Source organism: Carettochelys insculpta, chromosome 32, assembly GCF_033958435.1.
Source record: "Carettochelys insculpta isolate YL-2023 chromosome 32, ASM3395843v1, whole genome shotgun sequence".
NCBI classification, from domain to species: domain Eukaryota; kingdom Metazoa; phylum Chordata; order Testudines; family Carettochelyidae; genus Carettochelys; species Carettochelys insculpta.
In genome coordinates, this window is record NC_134168.1 from 1,789,049 (window position 1) to 1,806,650 (window position 17,602).

At 65.6% G+C, this 17,602-nt stretch overlaps 1 protein-coding gene across 1 annotated transcript; it reads right to left on the reverse strand.

Annotated features, from left to right (window-relative positions):
- Nucleotides 1-3,193: 3,193 nt before the first annotated feature.
- On the reverse strand, nt 3,194-16,277 carry SLC39A2 (solute carrier family 39 member 2). Its single transcript, XM_074982344.1, has 4 exons — nt 16,163-16,277; nt 10,309-10,439; nt 4,539-4,607; nt 3,194-3,808 (listed from the first exon to the last, which is right to left on the reverse strand). Exons 1-4 carry the CDS (start codon nt 16,275-16,277, stop codon nt 3,194-3,196), a joined length of 930 nt encoding a protein of 309 aa, XP_074838445.1.
- Between the last annotated feature and the right edge of the window lie 1,325 nt (nt 16,278-17,602).

A 17,602-nucleotide genomic window follows, 5' to 3' on the forward strand; every position in this document is an offset into this window, starting at 1 on the left:
TTGGGAGGCCATCAGGTCCAGGTCCAAGCAGGACCAACCCCAACTAAATCATCCCAGCCAGGGCTGTGTCCAGCCGGGACTTAAAGACCTCCAGGGATGGAGATCCCACCACCTCTCTAGGTAACACATCCCAGTGCTTCCCCTCCTGCCTGGGGACAGAGTTTTTCCTAATATCCAACCTACACCTCCCCCTTGGTAACTTCAGACCATGGCTCCTTGTTCTGCCGTCTGCCACCCCTGAGAACAGCCTCTCTCCAGCCCCATGTCAGGAGGTTGAAGGTGGCTATCAAATCGCCCCTCGGTCTCTTCTTCTGCAAACTAAACAAGCCCAAATCCCCCAGCCTCTCCTCATAGGCCATGTGCGCCAGCCCCCTCATCAGCTTGGTTGCCCCCCAACGCACCCACCTCCTTCCTGCAGTGGGGGGCCCAGGACTGGACGCACCGCTCCAGCTGTGGCCTTCTCTGCCAAAGGGGCCGGAGCGCTCTCGGCTCACGCGGCCATGGGGTGGTTTGGTATGTGCCTTTGCGATGGGGGGGCCTGCCTGCCCGGCGAGTCACAGCCATGCAGAGGGTTGCAGTGCCAGCCCTGCCCTCGCCGGGGTCTGGGAGCCGCGCACAGGCACAGCCTGACGTCTGCTCAGCTCCTGGCTCCAGAAAGGCCTTAGCTTGGGCCTCACCCCGTGCCCTTGAGACAAGGCCCCCTTTTCGGGGCTCTCTTTGTGTGACCCCTGGGATGCCTGGTTCCCGGCCCTCCTGCTCTAACCTCTGCACCCCACTGCCCTCCCACAGTCACAGAGAGCACCCAGGAGTCCTGGCTCCCGCCCGCTGCTCTAACCACCAGCCCCCACTGCCCTCCCAGAGCTGGGAGAGCCCAGGAGCCCTGGCTCCCGCCCGCTGCTCTAACCACCAGCCCCCACTGCCCACCCAGAGCTGGGAGAACCCAGGAGTCCTGGCTCCCTCCCCCTGCTCTAACCACCAGCCCCCACTGCCCAGACAGAACCCAGGAGTCCTGGATCCCGGCCCCCTGCTCTAACCACCAGCCCCCACTGCCCACCCAGAGCTGGGAGAACCCAGGAGTCCTGGCTCCCTCCCCCTGCTCTAACCACCAGCCCCCACTGCCCAGACAGAACCCAGGAGTCCTGGATCCCAGCTCCCTGCTCTAACCACCAGCCCCCACTGCCCTCCCAGAGCTGGGAGAACCCAGGAGTCCTGGCTCCCGCCCCCTGCTCTAACCACCAGCCCCCACTGCCCTCCCAGAGCTGGGAGAACCCAGGAGCCCTGGCTCCCGCCCGCTGCTCTAACCACCAGCCCCCACTGCCCTCCCACAGTCACAGAGAGCACCCAGGAGTCCTGGCTCCCAGCCCTCCTGCTCTAACCACCAGCCCCCACTGCCCTCCCAGAGCTGGGAGAACCCAGGAGTCCTGGCTCCCTCCCCCTGCTCTAACCACCAGCCCCCACTGCCCAGACAGAACCCAGGAGTCCTGGATCCCGGCCCCCTGCTCTAACCACCAGCCCCCACTGCCCAGAGAGAACCCAGGAGTCCTGGCTCCCAGCTCCCTGCTCTAACCACCAGCCCCCACTGCCCAGAGAGAACCCAGGAGTCCTGGCTCCCAGCTCCCTGCTCTAACCACCAGCCCCCACTGCCCAGACAGAACCCAGGAGTCCTGGATCCCGGCCCCCTGCTCTAACCACCAGCCCCCACTGCCCAGAGAGAACCCAGGAGTCCTGGCTCCCAGCTCCCCCTAGCTTTGCCCCACCAGGGTCTAGTCTTTAGAAGGGAGCTGAGAGCCAGGGGGTGGCCGGAGCTCCCAGGATGGGTCCTTCCCCAGCTCCCCCCACCCCCAGTGTTGCAACCCTGGAGCGTGGCTGGAGCTCTTACAGTGACAGGACCTGCTTTCTGTGGGCCCCTCACCCGCTGAGCGCCAACCAGCCCAGGCTGCAGGTCCGAGGCACGCAGGGCCAGCCACGGTCTGCCCGGGCCGGCTGGCACTCAGTGGGCCGAGGGCTTTGGGGCTCTGACGTTTGCATGTGTCCGCAGGAGCCTGGCTCAGAGCCGTGCAAGCTGTTCCGGGCGGGCCTTTCTCTCCCTGCCCCAGGCTCAGCAGCCGCCCCATGACCCCAGTCCGTGGGGCCGGGCCGCTGAGGGCACCCAGGAACCCCGCCCAACGATGCCCCAGACACGCTGCGTCGCCGACTGCAGAGCCACGGAAGGACGGGGCTGAAACCTGGCTCTGGGGGTGGTCCCTGCGGCGCCCACGTAACCCACGCACCTGGGGGGGCACTGAGCGAGCCTGAGTCTGCTCTGCTGCCCTTGCTGGGAGCCGGCCCAGCCGTCAGCTCATGGGCGCCCAGAACCACGTTCCCGAGGTCCCCGGTTTGAGGCCACCCGTCAGCTCAGGGGCCCAGCGCCACGTTCCAGAGGTCCCTGGTTTGAGGCCACCCGTCAGCTCAGGGGCCCAGCGCCACGTTCCAGAGGTCCCTGGTTCGAGGCCACTGAGGCACAGTTACATAGGAGCAAGCTGACCCTTCAGCTCGCTCGCTCTGAGCTGCGGGGGGATCTCGGAGCCTGGCCAATCCCCTGCCCCTGGGGGCTCCAGGCCCCATGGCTGCCTGTTAGCGAAAGGAGCCTCGTTTCCCACGGCCGTGGGGCTCCTCACAGCCCCCCTGGACTTCCCAAGCACAAGGCCCCAGGCTGGGTCTGGCCCTGGCCCTGGGCTGCCCAGGTGGTGGGGGGGCAGCTCTGTGATCCCACCAGGCAGGGGGCAGGGGAGAAAATACCTCCCCCAGGAGCCATGGTGGGCTGGAGGGTGGCAGCTGGGAGTAGACAGGCGGGTCCCTGGGGCATGAACGAGCCCTGGACACTTGTGTCACATGTGCTGGGGGCTGATGCTAGGTGCCCCAGCCCTGCCCCGGGCTGGGGGGAGCTGGCACCCCTAGAGGGGCCAGACCCTGCCCCACAGCCAGCCAGTCCTGCCCTGGGCTGGGGGCAGTCGGTGCCCCTAGATGGGCCAGGCCCTGCCCCATTCCCTGCCCCACAGCCAGCCAGTCCTGCCCCGGGCCGGTGGCAGTTGGCGCCCCTAGATGGGCCAGGCCCTGCCCCATTCCCTGCCCCACAGCCAGTCCTGCCCCGGGCGGGGGAAGCCGGAGGCCCTAGGCCGTGGCGGTCAGTCGAGGGGGCCCCGGCCCCAGCCCCTCAGGCCCAGACTGCGATGACGGCCATGACGGCGAAGCCCAGGGCCACGCAGGAGAACTTGGCCAGGGGCGGCTCGGGGGCGCTCAGCTCGTGGGGCAGGATCTCCAGGAAGGTGATGTAGAGGAAGGTGCCGGCGGCCAGCCCCTCCAGCAGCGCCACGGCCAGCCCCCCGCCGCCGGTCGTGCTGCCCGACAGCGAGAGCCCGATGCCCACCGCCAGGCCGGCGGGAGACATGAGGGCGAAGACGGCCAGGTAGAGCAGACGCCAGCGCGGGCCGACCCCACCCTGGGCCAGCCGCAGCCCCAGGCCGAAGGCGATCACGGCCTTGTGGGCCAGCACGGCCAGGCAGAGCTGCAGGGCGCCCTCCTCCGCCGGCTGCACGCCCACCGCCAGCCCCTCGAAGACGGCGTGCAGCGCCAGCGTGGCAAAGAGTGCCAGGGCCCGGAAGGAGCCGGCCGAGGGGTCGCCGGGCGCCGGGGCCCCGTGGGAGTGCAGGTCGGGGTCCGGCTCCTTGCCCGGGGACCCCGCCGGCCGGCACTGCAGCACCAGGCTCTCCGTCAGGAACACCAGGAAGAAGCCCAGGGCGATGACGAGCTCGGGCAAGGGGTAAGCCAGCTGTGGGGAGAGACGAGACGGGGGTGAGAGGGAGTCGGGCACCCCCAGGCAGCAGCCCCCCCCCGCCACCAGCACAGCGTGACCTGATGGCAGGAGAGAGAGTGGGGGGCCAGGAGCCAGGACTCCTGGGTTCTCCCCGGCACTGGGAGGGCAGGGGGGGCTGGTGGTTAGAGCTGGGGGCCGGGAGCCAGGACTCCTGGGTTCTCCCCGGCACTGGGAGGGCAGGGGGGGCTGGTGGTTAGAGATGGGGGCCGGGAGCCAGGACTCCTGGGTTCTCCCCGGCACTGGGAGGGCAGTGGGGGCTGGTGGTTAGAGCAGGGGCTGGGAGCCAGGACTCCTGGGTTCTCTCCGGCACTGGGAGGGCAGTGGGGGCTGGTGGTTAGAGCAGGGGCCGGGAGCCAGGACTCCTGGGTTCTCCCCGGCACTGGGAGGGCAGTGGGGGCTGGTGGTTAGAGCAGGGGCCGGGAGCCAGGACTCCTGGGTTCTCTCCCTGGCTCTGGGAGGGCAGTGGGGGGCTGGTGGTTAGAGCTGGGGGCCGGGAGCCAGGACTCCTGGGTTCTCTCCCTGGCTCTGGGAGGGCAGTGGGGGGCTGGTGGTTAGAGCAGGGGGCCGGGAGCCAGGACTCCTGGGTTCTCCCCCAGCTTGGGGAGGGGAGGCCAGACAAGGGCCAGTCGCTCTCGCAGCCCTCAGGCCACAGCTGCACTCTTCCCGGGGGGTGGGGGGCTCTCACCTCAGCCACACAGGCGCCGGCCCTGGACGAGTTGTTCTGGGACCCTGTCAGGTTCTGCCCCAGGCCGGCCTGCCAGGAGACAAGGGGTTAGAAGCCATGCGGGGTAGCAGGCGCTGCGCCAGCCCCTTGACAGCTGGGGTCCCCACACCCCCAGTGCTGTAGGGGGGTGCGTGCTGCCCCCCATGGCAAACTGGGTGTGGGGGGGGCAGGGCTTGCACCCAGCGACTGGTGCCCGACACAGCCAGCCAGGGGGCACCGGCCCAGCTCCTTCCCGCCGGGGTGCAGGGGAGAGGCGCTGCTGGGGGTTGCTGGGGGCTTGGACCCCGGTGGGGATGTGCCCCTGGGTGTCCTGCGCCCCCTACTGGTGGGGATGGGCCCAGCTCTGTGTGTGTGTGTGTGTGTGTGTGTGTGTGTGTGTGTGTGTCCTGTACCTCCTACTGGCGGGGATGGGCCCTGCTCTGTGTGTGTCCTGCACCCCCTACTGGTGGGGATGGGCCCTGCTCTGTGTGTGTGTCCCGCACCCCCTACTGGCGGGGATGGGCCCTGCTCTGTGTGTGTGTGTGTGTGTGTGTGTGTGTGTGTGTGTGTGTGTGTCCTGTACCCCCTACTGGTGGGGATGGACCCTGCTCTGTGTGTGTGTGTGTGTGTCCTACGCCCCCTACTGGTGGGGATGGGCCCTGCTCTGTGTGTGTGTGTGTGTGTGTGTGTCCTACGCCCCCTACTGGTGGGGATGGGCCCTGCTCTGTGTGTTTGTGTGTGTGTCCTACGCCCCCTACTGGTGGGGATGGGCCCTGCTCTGTGTGTTTGTGTGTGTGTCCTACGCCCCCTACTGGTGGGGATGGGCCCTGCTGTGTGTGTGTGTGTCCTGCGCCCCCTTGTGATGGAGTGCGGGATACCCGTGTGTGTGTGTGTGTGTGTGTGTGTGTGTGAGGGGCTCACAGAGGGTGGGGGGCTCCTGCTGAGGGTAACCTGGCGCCCAGGTAACACCTTTGTACTGCAGACAAAGGGGGAGGTGGAGCCGGAGGGCTTTGAATGGGAACTGGGAGTGGGAAGCAGTGAGTCTGGGCTGGGGGAAGAGAGAGAGACAAAGGAGGGGGCCAGGCCCCAGCTCTGGGGGCCCCTCAGGGCCTCCTCTCCCCACGTGGATGGGACTGGCTGTCTCTGCCGGCTGCACTGACTCCTCTGTACGACGCTGTGTCCTGTCGGCTCATAAACCTGCTGTTCTCCTGCTGAGTGAGAGTCACTCCTGCCTGCGGATGGGTGCAGAGCTTGGGGGACCCCGAACCCCATCACCCTGGTCTCAGCAGTGGGATGTTCTGAACCCTGAGGATGGAGCATCCAGCAGTAAGTGACGGGGGCCCCAGAAGAAGAAGGGGGGCCTGTGAGACCCAGGTGTGCTGAAGGGCAGTGAGGTGCAGCACCCCCAGGCGGAGGGGCCTACGGCCAAACACGAGAAACTGCGGTCGTGGTCCTCGAGAGGGGGTGTCACACCCGTGGAGGGGTTACTCCTGGGAGTCTGTTGGAGTCGGTCCCAGAGAGCGGAGGGGCCCACGGCCTAACCCTGGGCAGCTTGTGACCCGCAAGAAGCCTGGCACACTGAAGGGATTCTTCCAGGAATCGTGGGGTGCAGAGGGCATCAGCCTGAGAGCCTGCAACCACGCTGAGCAACTCCGCTGTGAAGTGGCAGCACCTGGAAACTGAATCGAGATTAAAGAAGCTGGACAAGGCAGCGTGGATGTGCAGTGGCAGAGCTGAGGGTTAAGGAAACTCCTGCAGGGGTGAGCCCAGATCGGGGCAGGGAACCCTGGACTGCCTGGAGCTCTGAACCGAGGGGCCTGCCACAGCTCAAGGAGGGAAGGAGCGATTCCAACCCATCATCTACTAGTGGCCAAGACAGACCTGCGAAGAGTTTTCCAGGCCTGGGCCGAGGAAGGTGCCTGTGTGTCTGTGCAGGAAAGCAGCTTGTCCACTGGGAATGGCAAGTTGTCTGTGAGAGAAGCTGCTTCACCTTCTGTGTGTGTGTGGAGACCAGCCGGGGGGCTGGGACAAAGGAGAAAGTGTCTCCCATTGTCTGTCTGTGTTAAACAGCAGCAGCAGCCTGGGGAGAGAGCAGAGCCTGCGTTTGGAAAAGATGCCAATGAGGAAACTAGCCCATTGTCTAAGGAAGATTCCCCAGCCTGGGGTGGCTGGAGAAGGAACCACCAGAAAAGAGCATTCCAGGTGTGACTCTGAATCCAGCCATGGGGGCTGGAGTAGAGGGAATGGCTCTGGGATGGGCAGTGGTGTCCCTGCTAAGGACACTGGTCCTTGGTGCAAGAAAAGTGCTTCTGCTTCTGGGGAAGTGAATCCTTTGCCTGAGCCTGTGAGGGCTCGAGATGGAGCCAAGATCCCAGAGCTGGATCTGAGGGCAGCTGAAGCCCAGATGGGAAGTGGGCCTACCTCTGTGTCTCTCAGGGGGGGTGATGCTTTAACTTGGTCTGATCCAGTTAGTATCATCAGGGAATCCCAGAGACCAGACGATTCTGGTACTTGTTCTTTGCCTGATGCTGAGGCGTTACTGGGAGGGGTGAGAGGACTCTGTCCTACCACAGTCATCCTCTCGCCAGGACACAGGAAGAGCAGACTGGCAATGCAGTTACGCTAACTGATAAAGATAAAGGAGCTGGTAGCAGAAGGGACGAAAGGGATCCTGACCTTCATTCCGGTGGTACTGGCTGTCTGCCTGGAGGGGGATTACGTGGGAATCTGCCTGATTGGCCAGAAGTGATCCTGGGTGTAGGTGGAACCCAGGAGCTGGTTGTGGCTCGAGGGAGCAGTGCCCCTGGGGAGCCAGACAGGGCTGAGTTGTTGTTTGGGGAAGCTCTAGAGGAAGAGAATTTCCCTGAAACTTTTCCTGACCCGTCTGTGGGGACTGCAGAAAATGGGAGTGAGGTGAAGGAGAGTGAACAGGAAAGGTGCTTGTCTGTCTGTAAGCGCCAGAGCAGCCCTTTGCCTGGGGAGAAGTTTGTTTCAGCCCCTGATGGCCAGGACCTGCCTGAGTGTGAAACCACTGGCTGTGCTCTGCAAGGGTCCAAAGCAGGCAGTGTAAAAGTTTCTCAGGAACTGGAAGTTGGTGCAAGTAAAGTGAAAACTATCGGGGAATGTGAGCAGCCCTGTGAGAACCAAGTGAAACAGCTGCACAGTCAGTCTCTGTAGGATGCAGGAGAGGTTCAGCAATTCCCCATCTCCAGATGCTGGAAACACTTATATGCTCACACTGGACTCCACTTCTGATTCCATGGGGAGGCAGTAGTTGGAGGTGGAAGGACGAAGGAGCTGTGGGCCTGGTGGGCCAGTAAGGGATAAACAGGGATTCCTCCATGTGGATTCTGCGTCTGTTACTCACAAAACAACTCTCAGAAAGCAGTTTGGTTTGCAAATTTCCAGGCTGGCAGGGAGGGGGCCGTCTCCCTGAGATCATCAATGGCCGAGCTCTTGTTAGAAGGGAGGGCACAGCCAGAGAGATCAGATTTCCACCCCAGGGGGCAAGGGAGAAGATTAGAACTTGATGGTGCTAAGAAAGGCCTCAGCCATTTATCCCCAAAATACCAGATTCTCAAGGATGTTGCACAAAGGTTGTGGTCTACCAAAGAGCAACGTAAATGTACAGTTGCAATGGGTTTGTTCTGTAACTCACACTGACTGCTGTAACCAAGGGGTGCTGCTACCAGAAGCTGTAGAATTGTACCATGTACTGAATGTTTGGGAAGAGCCGTGTGACATGACGACATGGATGTAGAAGCATGAGTTGTATGTTGAAGGAGTCTGTAACTCTGAAATGTCACCATTGTTCCCTGTAACTAGTCTTGCAACCTCTCACATGAGGAGGAACATTCCAAACCTATTGTGTGGCATGGAAGGGGAAACTGAGGCACACAACCATTTGCGTGGTCTGGCTAAATGCCAAGGGTGGAAGCATTTGTAGCTTCCCTTACTGGACTGTAACTGAATTCCAGACATGTGCCAGAGCAGCTGTATGGGCTGGTGGGCAGACGGGGCAGGGCCCAGACCAGAGAAGACCTGTTTGATCTGCTGGTGCTGCTGCATCTGTATGGGCTCTGCCTGCCCGACTTGAGAACGTGGCTGATGGACCAGAGACAGAAGCAGGGAGACCAACCAGCCTGAGGGAACTAAAGGGACTTGTCCGGCTGCATCACATGAAAAGGGCCAATGCCAAGCTCCTGAGTTGGAGCCTCCCCCAGCAGGATTATGACATGGAGGTGGTGCACATCAAGGGGAGCACTGAGGGTGCAGCCGATGCCCGATCACGAAGGGAGGGCCCCGAACTTCCCCAGGTCAGCAGCTGAGTGACCCCGCTCAGTTCGGTCTGGAAGGGGGGAGAGATGTGATGGAGTGGGGGATACCTGTATGTGTGGGGGGGGCTCACAGAGGGTGGGGGGGCTCCTGCTGGGGGTAACCTGGCGCCCAGGTGACACTCTGGGCTGCAGACAAAGGGGGAGGTGGAGCCCGAGGGGGTTAAATTGGAACTGGGAGTGGGAAGCAGTGAGTCTGGGCTGGGGGACAGAGAGACAAAGGAGGGGGCCAGGCCCCGGCTCTGGGGGCCCCTCGGGGCCTCCTCTCCCCAGCATGGATGGGACTGGCTGTCTCTGCCGGCTGTACTGACTCCTCTGTACGACGCTGCGTCCTGTCGGCTAATAAACCCGCTGTTCTCCTGCCGAGTGAGAGACTCTCCTGCCTGGGAATGGGGGCACAGCCTGGGGGACCCTGAACCCCATCACACTCCTGCCTGCAGACTGGGGCAGATCCTGGGGACCCCAAACTCCATCACACCCCTACTGCCACGGATGGGCCCTGCTCTGTGTGTGTGTGTGTGTGTGTGTGTGTGTGTGTCCTGCACCCCCTACAGGCGGGGATGGGTCCTGCCCCCTGCCCCAGCCGGGGAACGGGATTTTAAAGGGAAGACACCCCTCTCCGCGCTGGCCGGCCTGGCGTCGCCCCACCTGCTGGGGCCCGGGCGGCGTGTGGAGCCTGGGCCTTTGGCAGCTGGGTTTGTGCTGCTCGTAGGCCTGGCCCGGGCTGCAGGCGCTGTTACGCTTCTCGGCTGCAGGCTCGTGCGGCCGGTTTCATTCCTGGGAGGCCCATGGGAGCCGAGGCCACCTCCTGGGAAAGGGGAGTTGGATCCCCAGCCAAGGCCCCAGGCTGTGAGGCTTCAGCCAGCAGCCGTAACGGCTCAGCCGGGTGCCGTGGGACAGGCTGCAGCTCGGAGGTGCACCCGCCAAGCCACAACATGAATTCCCACCACCCGCCGGGGACCCTCCCTCCTGGCCTGCAAACAGCCTGAGCGTCTCTGCTCCAGCCACAGCCTGGCTCCCGGAGCCGGCTGGGCAGGCACGGAGGCCAGGGCCGAGCCGGCCGGGCAGGGGGGACGCCAGGGCCGAGCCGGCCGGGCAGGGGGGACGCCAGGGCCGAGCCGGCCGGGCAGGGGGGACGCCAGGGCCGAGCCGGCCGGGCGGGGGGACGCCAGGGCCTTTCCACCTGCTGCAGCCCGGGCCAGGAGCTGTGTGCCGGCGGAGGGCAGCTTGACGCCAGCCTTGGGCTGCAGGCTCCCGGCAGCCTGGCCAGGCGCTCTGGGCACCGGGGGGTTTTCCTATGCTGCCGTCTGGGCTGATGCCCAGCACAGGCCCCCCGGCTGGGTTGCGATTCGCCCCCGTGGGGCCGGCTCAGCAGCGCCCAGGAGCATCCCCTGTCTCCCTCCCCAGCACCGTCTCACCGGCTGCAGCCACTGGGCCACCTGCTCCTGGAGGTCCGTCAGCGCGTTGGCCACCGTGTGCATGAGGCAGGCACCCAGGAAGATCCCCCCGGCCATGCAGCCGATGAAGCTGAGCAGGCGCCGGTGCCATCCTGCGGGAGAAGAGGGCCGGGGTGAGGCCATGGGGCGGGGGGCAGTGGGACAGGGACAAGGGGCCACCTGAGCTGGCGGACGGACAGGGTGAGGGCATTTGGGAAAGGCCGGGAATGCTCCCGCCCCCACCGCAGGAAGGGCTGGGCACAGACAGGAAGGAAAAGGGGGGACAGGCAGTGCCTCGGTTTCCCCAGCCTGCGCGGGGCTGTCACCTGTCTTACAAAGAGGGATGGCCTGGCCCTGGGGACAAGGAAAGGAGAGAAAGGACAGACAGACGGAAGGAGGGGTGCAGGGGGCAGACGGACAGAAAGGGGGCGGGTGGAGACGGAAAGCCAGAGGAGCGCATGGTGACAGAGGGCTGTAGGGACAGACACACAGATTGGTGGGGGGATAGACAGATGGACAGAGCATGGCTGGGGCAATAAAGATGGACGGAGGTTGCGGAGACAGATGAGGTGGCTGGGCAGATGGATACGGGAGGGGTGGGACAGACAGACGAAGGGGTGTGGGGACAGACCCATGGACAGAGGAGGGGCTGGGTAGATAGATACAGGGTGGATGGTGTGATGCGGGGGGTACATGTGAGACTCAGGCTGGATGTATGTGAAAAGCAGAGCAGCTCCCAGGGCTAAGGATGACCCCTGGGCTGTACCCCAGGCTGGCAGGTAACACCTCTGCCCTGAGCACAGAGCAGGGAGGAGCTGAGCTGGGTTTGAATCGGGGGCGGAAGTTAGAGGCTGGGGGAGAGGGCGCTGGAAGGCAGCCAGCCTGAGGAGGGGGAAAGCTGCACCCCAGAGGGGCCCCCCTCGGGCTCCTCTCCCCAGGACGGGTTGGAAGGACTGTCTCTGACTGCTGTATTGTCGCTTATGTGAGAAACTGGGCATCTGTTGCCTAATAAACATCCTGTTGTACCTGCTGAGTGTCACTCCTGCTAGTGGACGGGGTGCAGTGCAGGGGGACCCCTGAACCCCATCACACTGGTGTCAGCAGTGGGATGCACTGCACCCACGGATGAGCTCCCAGCAAGGGCTGACTGAGCGCAGGAGGAGGGAGGAGCCTCACAAGAGCCAGAGCGGGAACAGAGCAATTCCTGCAGCTGCTGCTGGTGAGTGGATACCCCAGGAGATAGCGGGGAGATGGATTATACCCGACTCCTGAACGCAGAGCTAGTGGGGCTGTGCAGAGAGAGGGGCCTGACCGTGGGGAAGGCGACCAAGGCCCAGCTGATTGCCCAGCTGGAAGAGAGTGACCGATCCGGGGGGGCAGAGCCTGTCCCGGCAGAAAGTGGCCGGTCAGCCTCGGGAAGCATTTTGGATTCTCCGACAGGAGCCGGGGCTCAACGCCATCAGACACACATGGTGCCCGCCAGGTCGCGCTCAGCTAGCGGTGGTCCATTGCGGGCAGAGTCCCCCACCGCAGAGCTGCGACAGCTGGAGCTCGAGGTGAGATTAAAGGAACTGGAAGCCCAGGAACGGCACAGGGAGAACTTGGTGCTGGCCGTGTGCAGACACTGGGAGGGGCAGGGGGATGATCCCTTGGTGGATTTACTCACAAGGACTGGAGCCGGCTCCTTGCTGGAGTCTATTCCCCTCTCAGACCAGCTGACCCCTGCCCAGCAGACGGAGATCAAGGAGGTGCTGCATTCGCACCAACAGCTGTTCTCGGACAGACCCGGACGCACTGACCTGGCTGTCCACCGGATAGAGACAGGCACCCACGCCCCTATCAAGTGTGTGCCATTCAGAGCCACAGGGAGGACGGCTCAGGACATAGAGCGGGAGGTTGAAGACATGCTGGCTCTGGGGGTGATCCAACCCTCGTCCAGCCCCTGGGCCTCTCCCGTGGTGTTAGTCCCTAAAAAAGATGGGTCTGTTCGGTTTTGTGTGGACTATCGCAAGCTTAACGCCATCACTGTCTCGGACGCCTACCCCATGCCCAGGCCTGATGACCTTTTAGACAAGCTGGGGGGAGCCCGTTACCTCACCACCATAGACCTCACCAAGGGGTACTGGCAAGTGCCATTAGACCAGGATGCCCGGCTGAAGTCAGCTTTCATCACTCCTGTGGGGCTCTACGAGTTCCTGGTCCTGCCCTTCGGGGAGAGATGTGATTGAGTGGGGGGATGGATGTAGGGATGGGCCTGGAATGGGAGTCCCAGATCTTTGTTCCCCAGGAAAGACGAAGGAGGGAGCTGGAGCCGGGCTGGTGTGAAGTGGAAGCTGGGTGGCTGGAGGGGGGTTCGTCTTCAGGCTGGAGCGGAACAAGGGAGTCAGGCCTCCGGGGTCAGGGCCGCCCCCGTGGCCCCGCTCCCCCAGGGGGATGGTACCGACGAGTCCTGGTTCCCGAGCTGACCAGTCTGTTCTGCGCTGTGTCCATCGCCCCCTCTCCCTCCTGTTCTCCCGGCTGCGTGAGAGTCACGTCTGCCCACGTCCAGGGGAACAACAACACCACAGCCGGTGCCCTGTTACGCAGGGAGGGCCCCCAACTTCCCCAGGTCACTGGCTAAGGGACCCTGCTCAGTTCGGTCTGGAAGGGGGGAGAGATGTGATGGGGTCGGGGATGCGTGTGAGACTCAGGCTGGATGTGTGAGACGGGCAGAGCAGCTCCCAGCGGCTAAGGATGACCCCTGGGCTGTACCCCAGGCTGGCAGGTAACACCTCTGCCCTGAGCGCAGAGCAGGGAGGAGCCGAGCAGGGTTGGAATCGGAGGCGGCAGTGAGAAGCTGGGGGAGAGGGAGCTGGAGGGCAGCCAGCCTGGCGAGGGGGGAAGCTGCACCCCAGAGGGGCCCCCCTCGGGCTCCTCTCCCCAGGACGGGTTGGAATGACTGTCTCTGCCGGCTGCACTGACCCCTCTGTGCTGAGCTGGGCTCTGGCGCCTCATAAACCTCCTGTTCTACCTGCCGGGTGAGAGTCGCTCCTGCCTGCGGGGGGCAACCCCATCACACTGGGTAGATGGACACAGGCTGGACGAGGACAGACGGACAGACAGGTGAGTGAGACAGACCCACGGACAGAGGAGGGGCTGGGTAGATGGGCACGGGGTGGATGAGGACAGACGGGTGAGAGACAGACCCACGGACAGAGGAGGGGCTGGGTAGATGGACACGGGGTAGACGAGGACAGACGGGTGAGAGACAGACCCACAGACAGAGGAGGGGCTGGGCAGATGGGCACAGGGTGGACGAGGACAGACAGACGGACAGAGGGGTGTGAGACAGACCCACAGACAGAGGAGGGGCTGGGCAGATGGGCACAGGGTGGATGAAGACAGACGGACAGAGGGGTGTGAGACAGACCCACAGACAGAGGAGGGGCTGGGCAGATGGGCACAGGGTGGATGAAGACAGACGGACAGAGGGGTGTGAGACAGACCCACAGACAGAGGAGGGGCTGGGCAGATGGGCACAGGGTGGATGAAGACAGACGGACAGACAGGTGCGTGAGACAGACCCACGGACAGAGGAGGGGCTGGGTAGATGGGCACGGGGTGGACGAGGACAGACGGACAGACAGGTGTGTGAGACAGACCCACGGACAGAGGAGGGGCTGGGTAGATGGGCACAGGGTGGACGAGGACAGACGGACGGACAGAGGGGTGTGAGACAGACCCACGGACAGAGGAGGGGCTGGGTAGATGGGCACGGGGTGGACGAGGACAGACGGACAGACAGGTGCGTGAGACAGACCCACGGACAGAGGAGGGGCTGGGTAGATGGGCACGGGGTGGATGAGGACAGACGGACAGAGGGGTGTGAGACAGACCCACGGACAGAGGAGGGGCTGGGCAGATGGGCACGGGGTGGATGAAGACAGACGGACAGACAGGTGCGTGAGACAGACCCACGGACAGAGGAGGGGCTGGGTAGACGGGCACGGGGTGGATGAGGACAGACGGACAGACGGGTGAGAGACAGACCCACGGACAGAGGAGGGGCTGGGCAGATGGGCACAGGGTGGATGAAGACAGACGGACAGACAGGGGTGAGAGACAGACCCACGGACAGAGGAGGGGCTGGGTAGATGGGCACGGGGTGGATGAAGACAGACGGACAGACAGGGGTGAGAGACAGACCCACGGACAGAGGAGGGGCTGGGTAGATGGGCACGGGGTGGATGAGGACAGACGGACAGACAGGTGCGTGAGACAGACCCACGGACAGAGGAGGGGCTGGGTAGATGGGCACGGGGTGGATGAGGACAGACGGACAGACAGGTGCGTGAGACAGACCCACGGACAGAGGAGGGGCTGGGCAGACGGGCACGGGGTGGACGAGGACAGATGGACAGACAGGTGCGTGAGACAGACCCACGGACAGAGGAGGGGCTGGGTAGATGGGCACGGGGTGGATGAGGACAGACGGACAGACAGGTGCGTGAGACAGACCCACGGACAGAGGAGGGGCTGGGTAGATGGGCACGGGGTGGACGAGGACAGACGGACAGACGGGTGAGAGACAGACCCACGGACAGAGGAGGGGCTGGGCAGATGGGCACGGGGTGGATGAGGACAGACGGACAGACAGGTGCGTGAGACAGACCCACGGACAGAGGAGGGGTGTGGGGACAGACCGATGTGTGGGAAACAGCTCAAGAGGAAAGCTGGGGACAGCCAGACAGCGGAGGGGAGGGGACAGCCCAGGGGACCACGGGGACAGGCGGACAGAGGGGCGGGCACAGCCCCGGGGTCCGTGGGGAGCCGGATGGGGGGCGGGCACAGCCCCGGGGTCCGTGGGGAGCCGGATGGGGGGCGGGCACAGCCCCGGGGTCCGTGGGGAGCGGGATGGGGGGCGGGCACAGCCCCAGGGTCCATGGGGAGCCGGATGGGGGGCGGGCACAGCCCCGGGGTCCGTGGGGAGCCGGATGGGGGGCGGGCACAGCCCCAGGGTCTGTGGGGAGCCGGATGGGGGGCGGGCACAGCCCCGGGGTCTGTGGGGAGCTGGATGGGGGGCGGGCACAGCCCCAGGGTCCGTGGGGAGCCGGATGGGGGGCGGGCACAGCCCCGGGGTCCGTGGGGAGCCGGATGGGGGGCGGGCACAGCCCCGGGGTCCGTGGGGAGCCGGATGGGGGGCGGGCACAGCCCCGGGGTCTGTGGGGAGCGGGATGGGGGGCGGGCACAGCCCCAGGGTCCGTGGGGAGCTGGATGGGGGGCGGGCACAGCCCCGGGGTCCGTGGGGAGCTGGACAAGGCAGGGCTGGGCACAGCCCCGGGGTCCGTGGGGAGCTGGATGGGGGGCGGGCACAGCCCCGGGGTCCGTGGGGAGCTGGACAAGGCAGGGCTGGGCACAGCCCCGGGGTCCGTGGGGAGCTGGATGGGGGGCGGGCACAGCCCCGGGGTCCGTGGGGAGCCGGATGGGGGGCGGGCACAGCCCTGGGGTCCGTGGGGAGCCGGATGGGGGGCGGGCACAGCCCCGGGGTCCGTGGGGAGCTGGACAAGGCAGGGCTGGGCACAGCCCGGGGTCCGTGGGACAGTGGGGAGCTGGCACAGCCCCGGGGTCCATGGGGAGCCGGATGGGGGGCGGGCACAGCCCCGGGGTCCGTGGGGAGCCGGATGGGGGGCGGGCACAGCCCCAGGGTCTGTGGGGAGCTGGATGGGGGGCGGGCACAGCCCCAGGGTCCGTGGGGAGCTGGACAAGGCAGGGCTGGGCACAGCCCGGGGTCCGTGGGACAGTGGGGAGCTGGCACAGCCCCGGGGTCCATGGGGCGCCCTGGGGCCGTCCCCCCTACCTGTGGCGGCGGCCCGGTGGAACCAGCGGAGCTGGACGGGCAGGAGGCCGCAGAGGAGGGTGAGCAGCAGGAGGGCCAGCAGGCAGCCGACCTTCACTGCCAGCAGCGGCTCCATGGGCGCCTGGCGGGTGCCCCCCCCGTGCGGCTCCGGCCTCCCACTCACTCCGTGGCCGCTGCAGCGGCTGCTTCCCCCACCAGCCTGGAGTGAGCTGCTGCCAGGCTGAGCCAGCCCCACACCTGGCCCTGCCCTGCCCTGCCCTGCCCGGCGGGGCCCCACCCTCCTAATTACACCCCACTCAAGGCTGGCCTGGCCAGGCACGTGGGCCCCGCGCCCGGCACTGGATACGGGGCACCAGCCGGGGCAGATCTCGGCACGGACCCTCTGCCCGGCCCCACGGGACAGACACCCCAGCCAGCAGCCCCCACCACCTGCTGCAGCCACAGCCCTGCCTCAGTGTCCCCCAGCAGGCAGCGGGGGGGCCGCCCCTGGTAGGGGCCTGGGCCGGGGGTGGACAAGGCTGCAGGGTGGGGGCTCCCAGGGAGCAGGGGGACATGCAGTGCCGCATGGGGGCAGTCCCACTGAGAGCCCAGCCCCACCCAAGGGGCCGGGGGCCGAGGGGGTCCCGGCCCGGGGCTCCAGGGAAACGGTGGAGCCAGTTCCCAGCCTGCGTAGGCAGGAACCATCACTGCCCCAGGCACACGCAGGGCAGGCGGCCATCAAGGGGAAACTGAGGCAAGCGGGGGAGGGAGACCGTGACAGAGCAGAACACCGACATCCTGGCTCCCAGCCCTGCCTGACCACTGCCTACGCCCTCCCCAGAGCTGGGGAGAACCCAGGAGTCCTGGCTCCCGGCCCCCTGCTCTAACCACCAGCCCCCACTGCCCTCCCGGAGCCGGGGAGAGAACCCAGGAGTCCTGGCTCCCGGCCCCCTGCTCTACCCACCAGCCCCCACTGCCCTCCCGGAGCCGGGGAGAGAACCCAGGAGTCCTGGCTCCCGGCCCCCTGCTCTACCCACCAGCCCCCACTGCCCTCCCGGAGCCGGGGAGAGAACCCAGGAGTCCTGGCTCCCGGCCCCCTGCTCTAACCACCAGCCCCCACTGCCCTCCCGGAGCCGGGGAGAGAACCCAGGAGTCCTGGCTCCCGGCCCCCTGCTCTAACCACCAGCCCCCCCTGCCCTCCCGGAGCCGGGGAGAGAACCCAGGAGTCCTGGCTCCCGGCCCCTGCTCTAACCAGCAGCCCCCCCTGCCCTCCCGGAGCCGGGGAGAACCCAGGAGTCCTGGCTCCCGGCCCCCTGCTCTAACCACCAGCCCCCACTGCCCTCCCAGAGCCGGGGAGAGAACCCAGGAGTCCTGGCTCCCGGCCCCTGCTCTAACCACCAGCCCCCCCTGCCCTCCCAGAGCCGGGGAGAGAACCCAGGAGTCCTGGCTCCCGGCCCCCTG

Coding starts and splice junctions, on each gene's coding strand:
- SLC39A2 (XM_074982344.1), bottom strand. CDS start 16,277: ATGGAGCCGCTGCTGGCAGTGAAGGTCGGCTGCCTGCTGGCCCTCCTG. Junction 10,440..16,162: donor CCACCGGGCCGCCGCCACAG/GTAGGGGGGACG, acceptor CTTCTCCCGCAG/GATGGCACCGGCGCCTGCTC. Junction 4,608..10,308: donor TGGCCCAGTGGCTGCAGCCG/GTGAGACGGTGC, acceptor GTCTCCTGGCAG/GCCGGCCTGGGGCAGAACCT.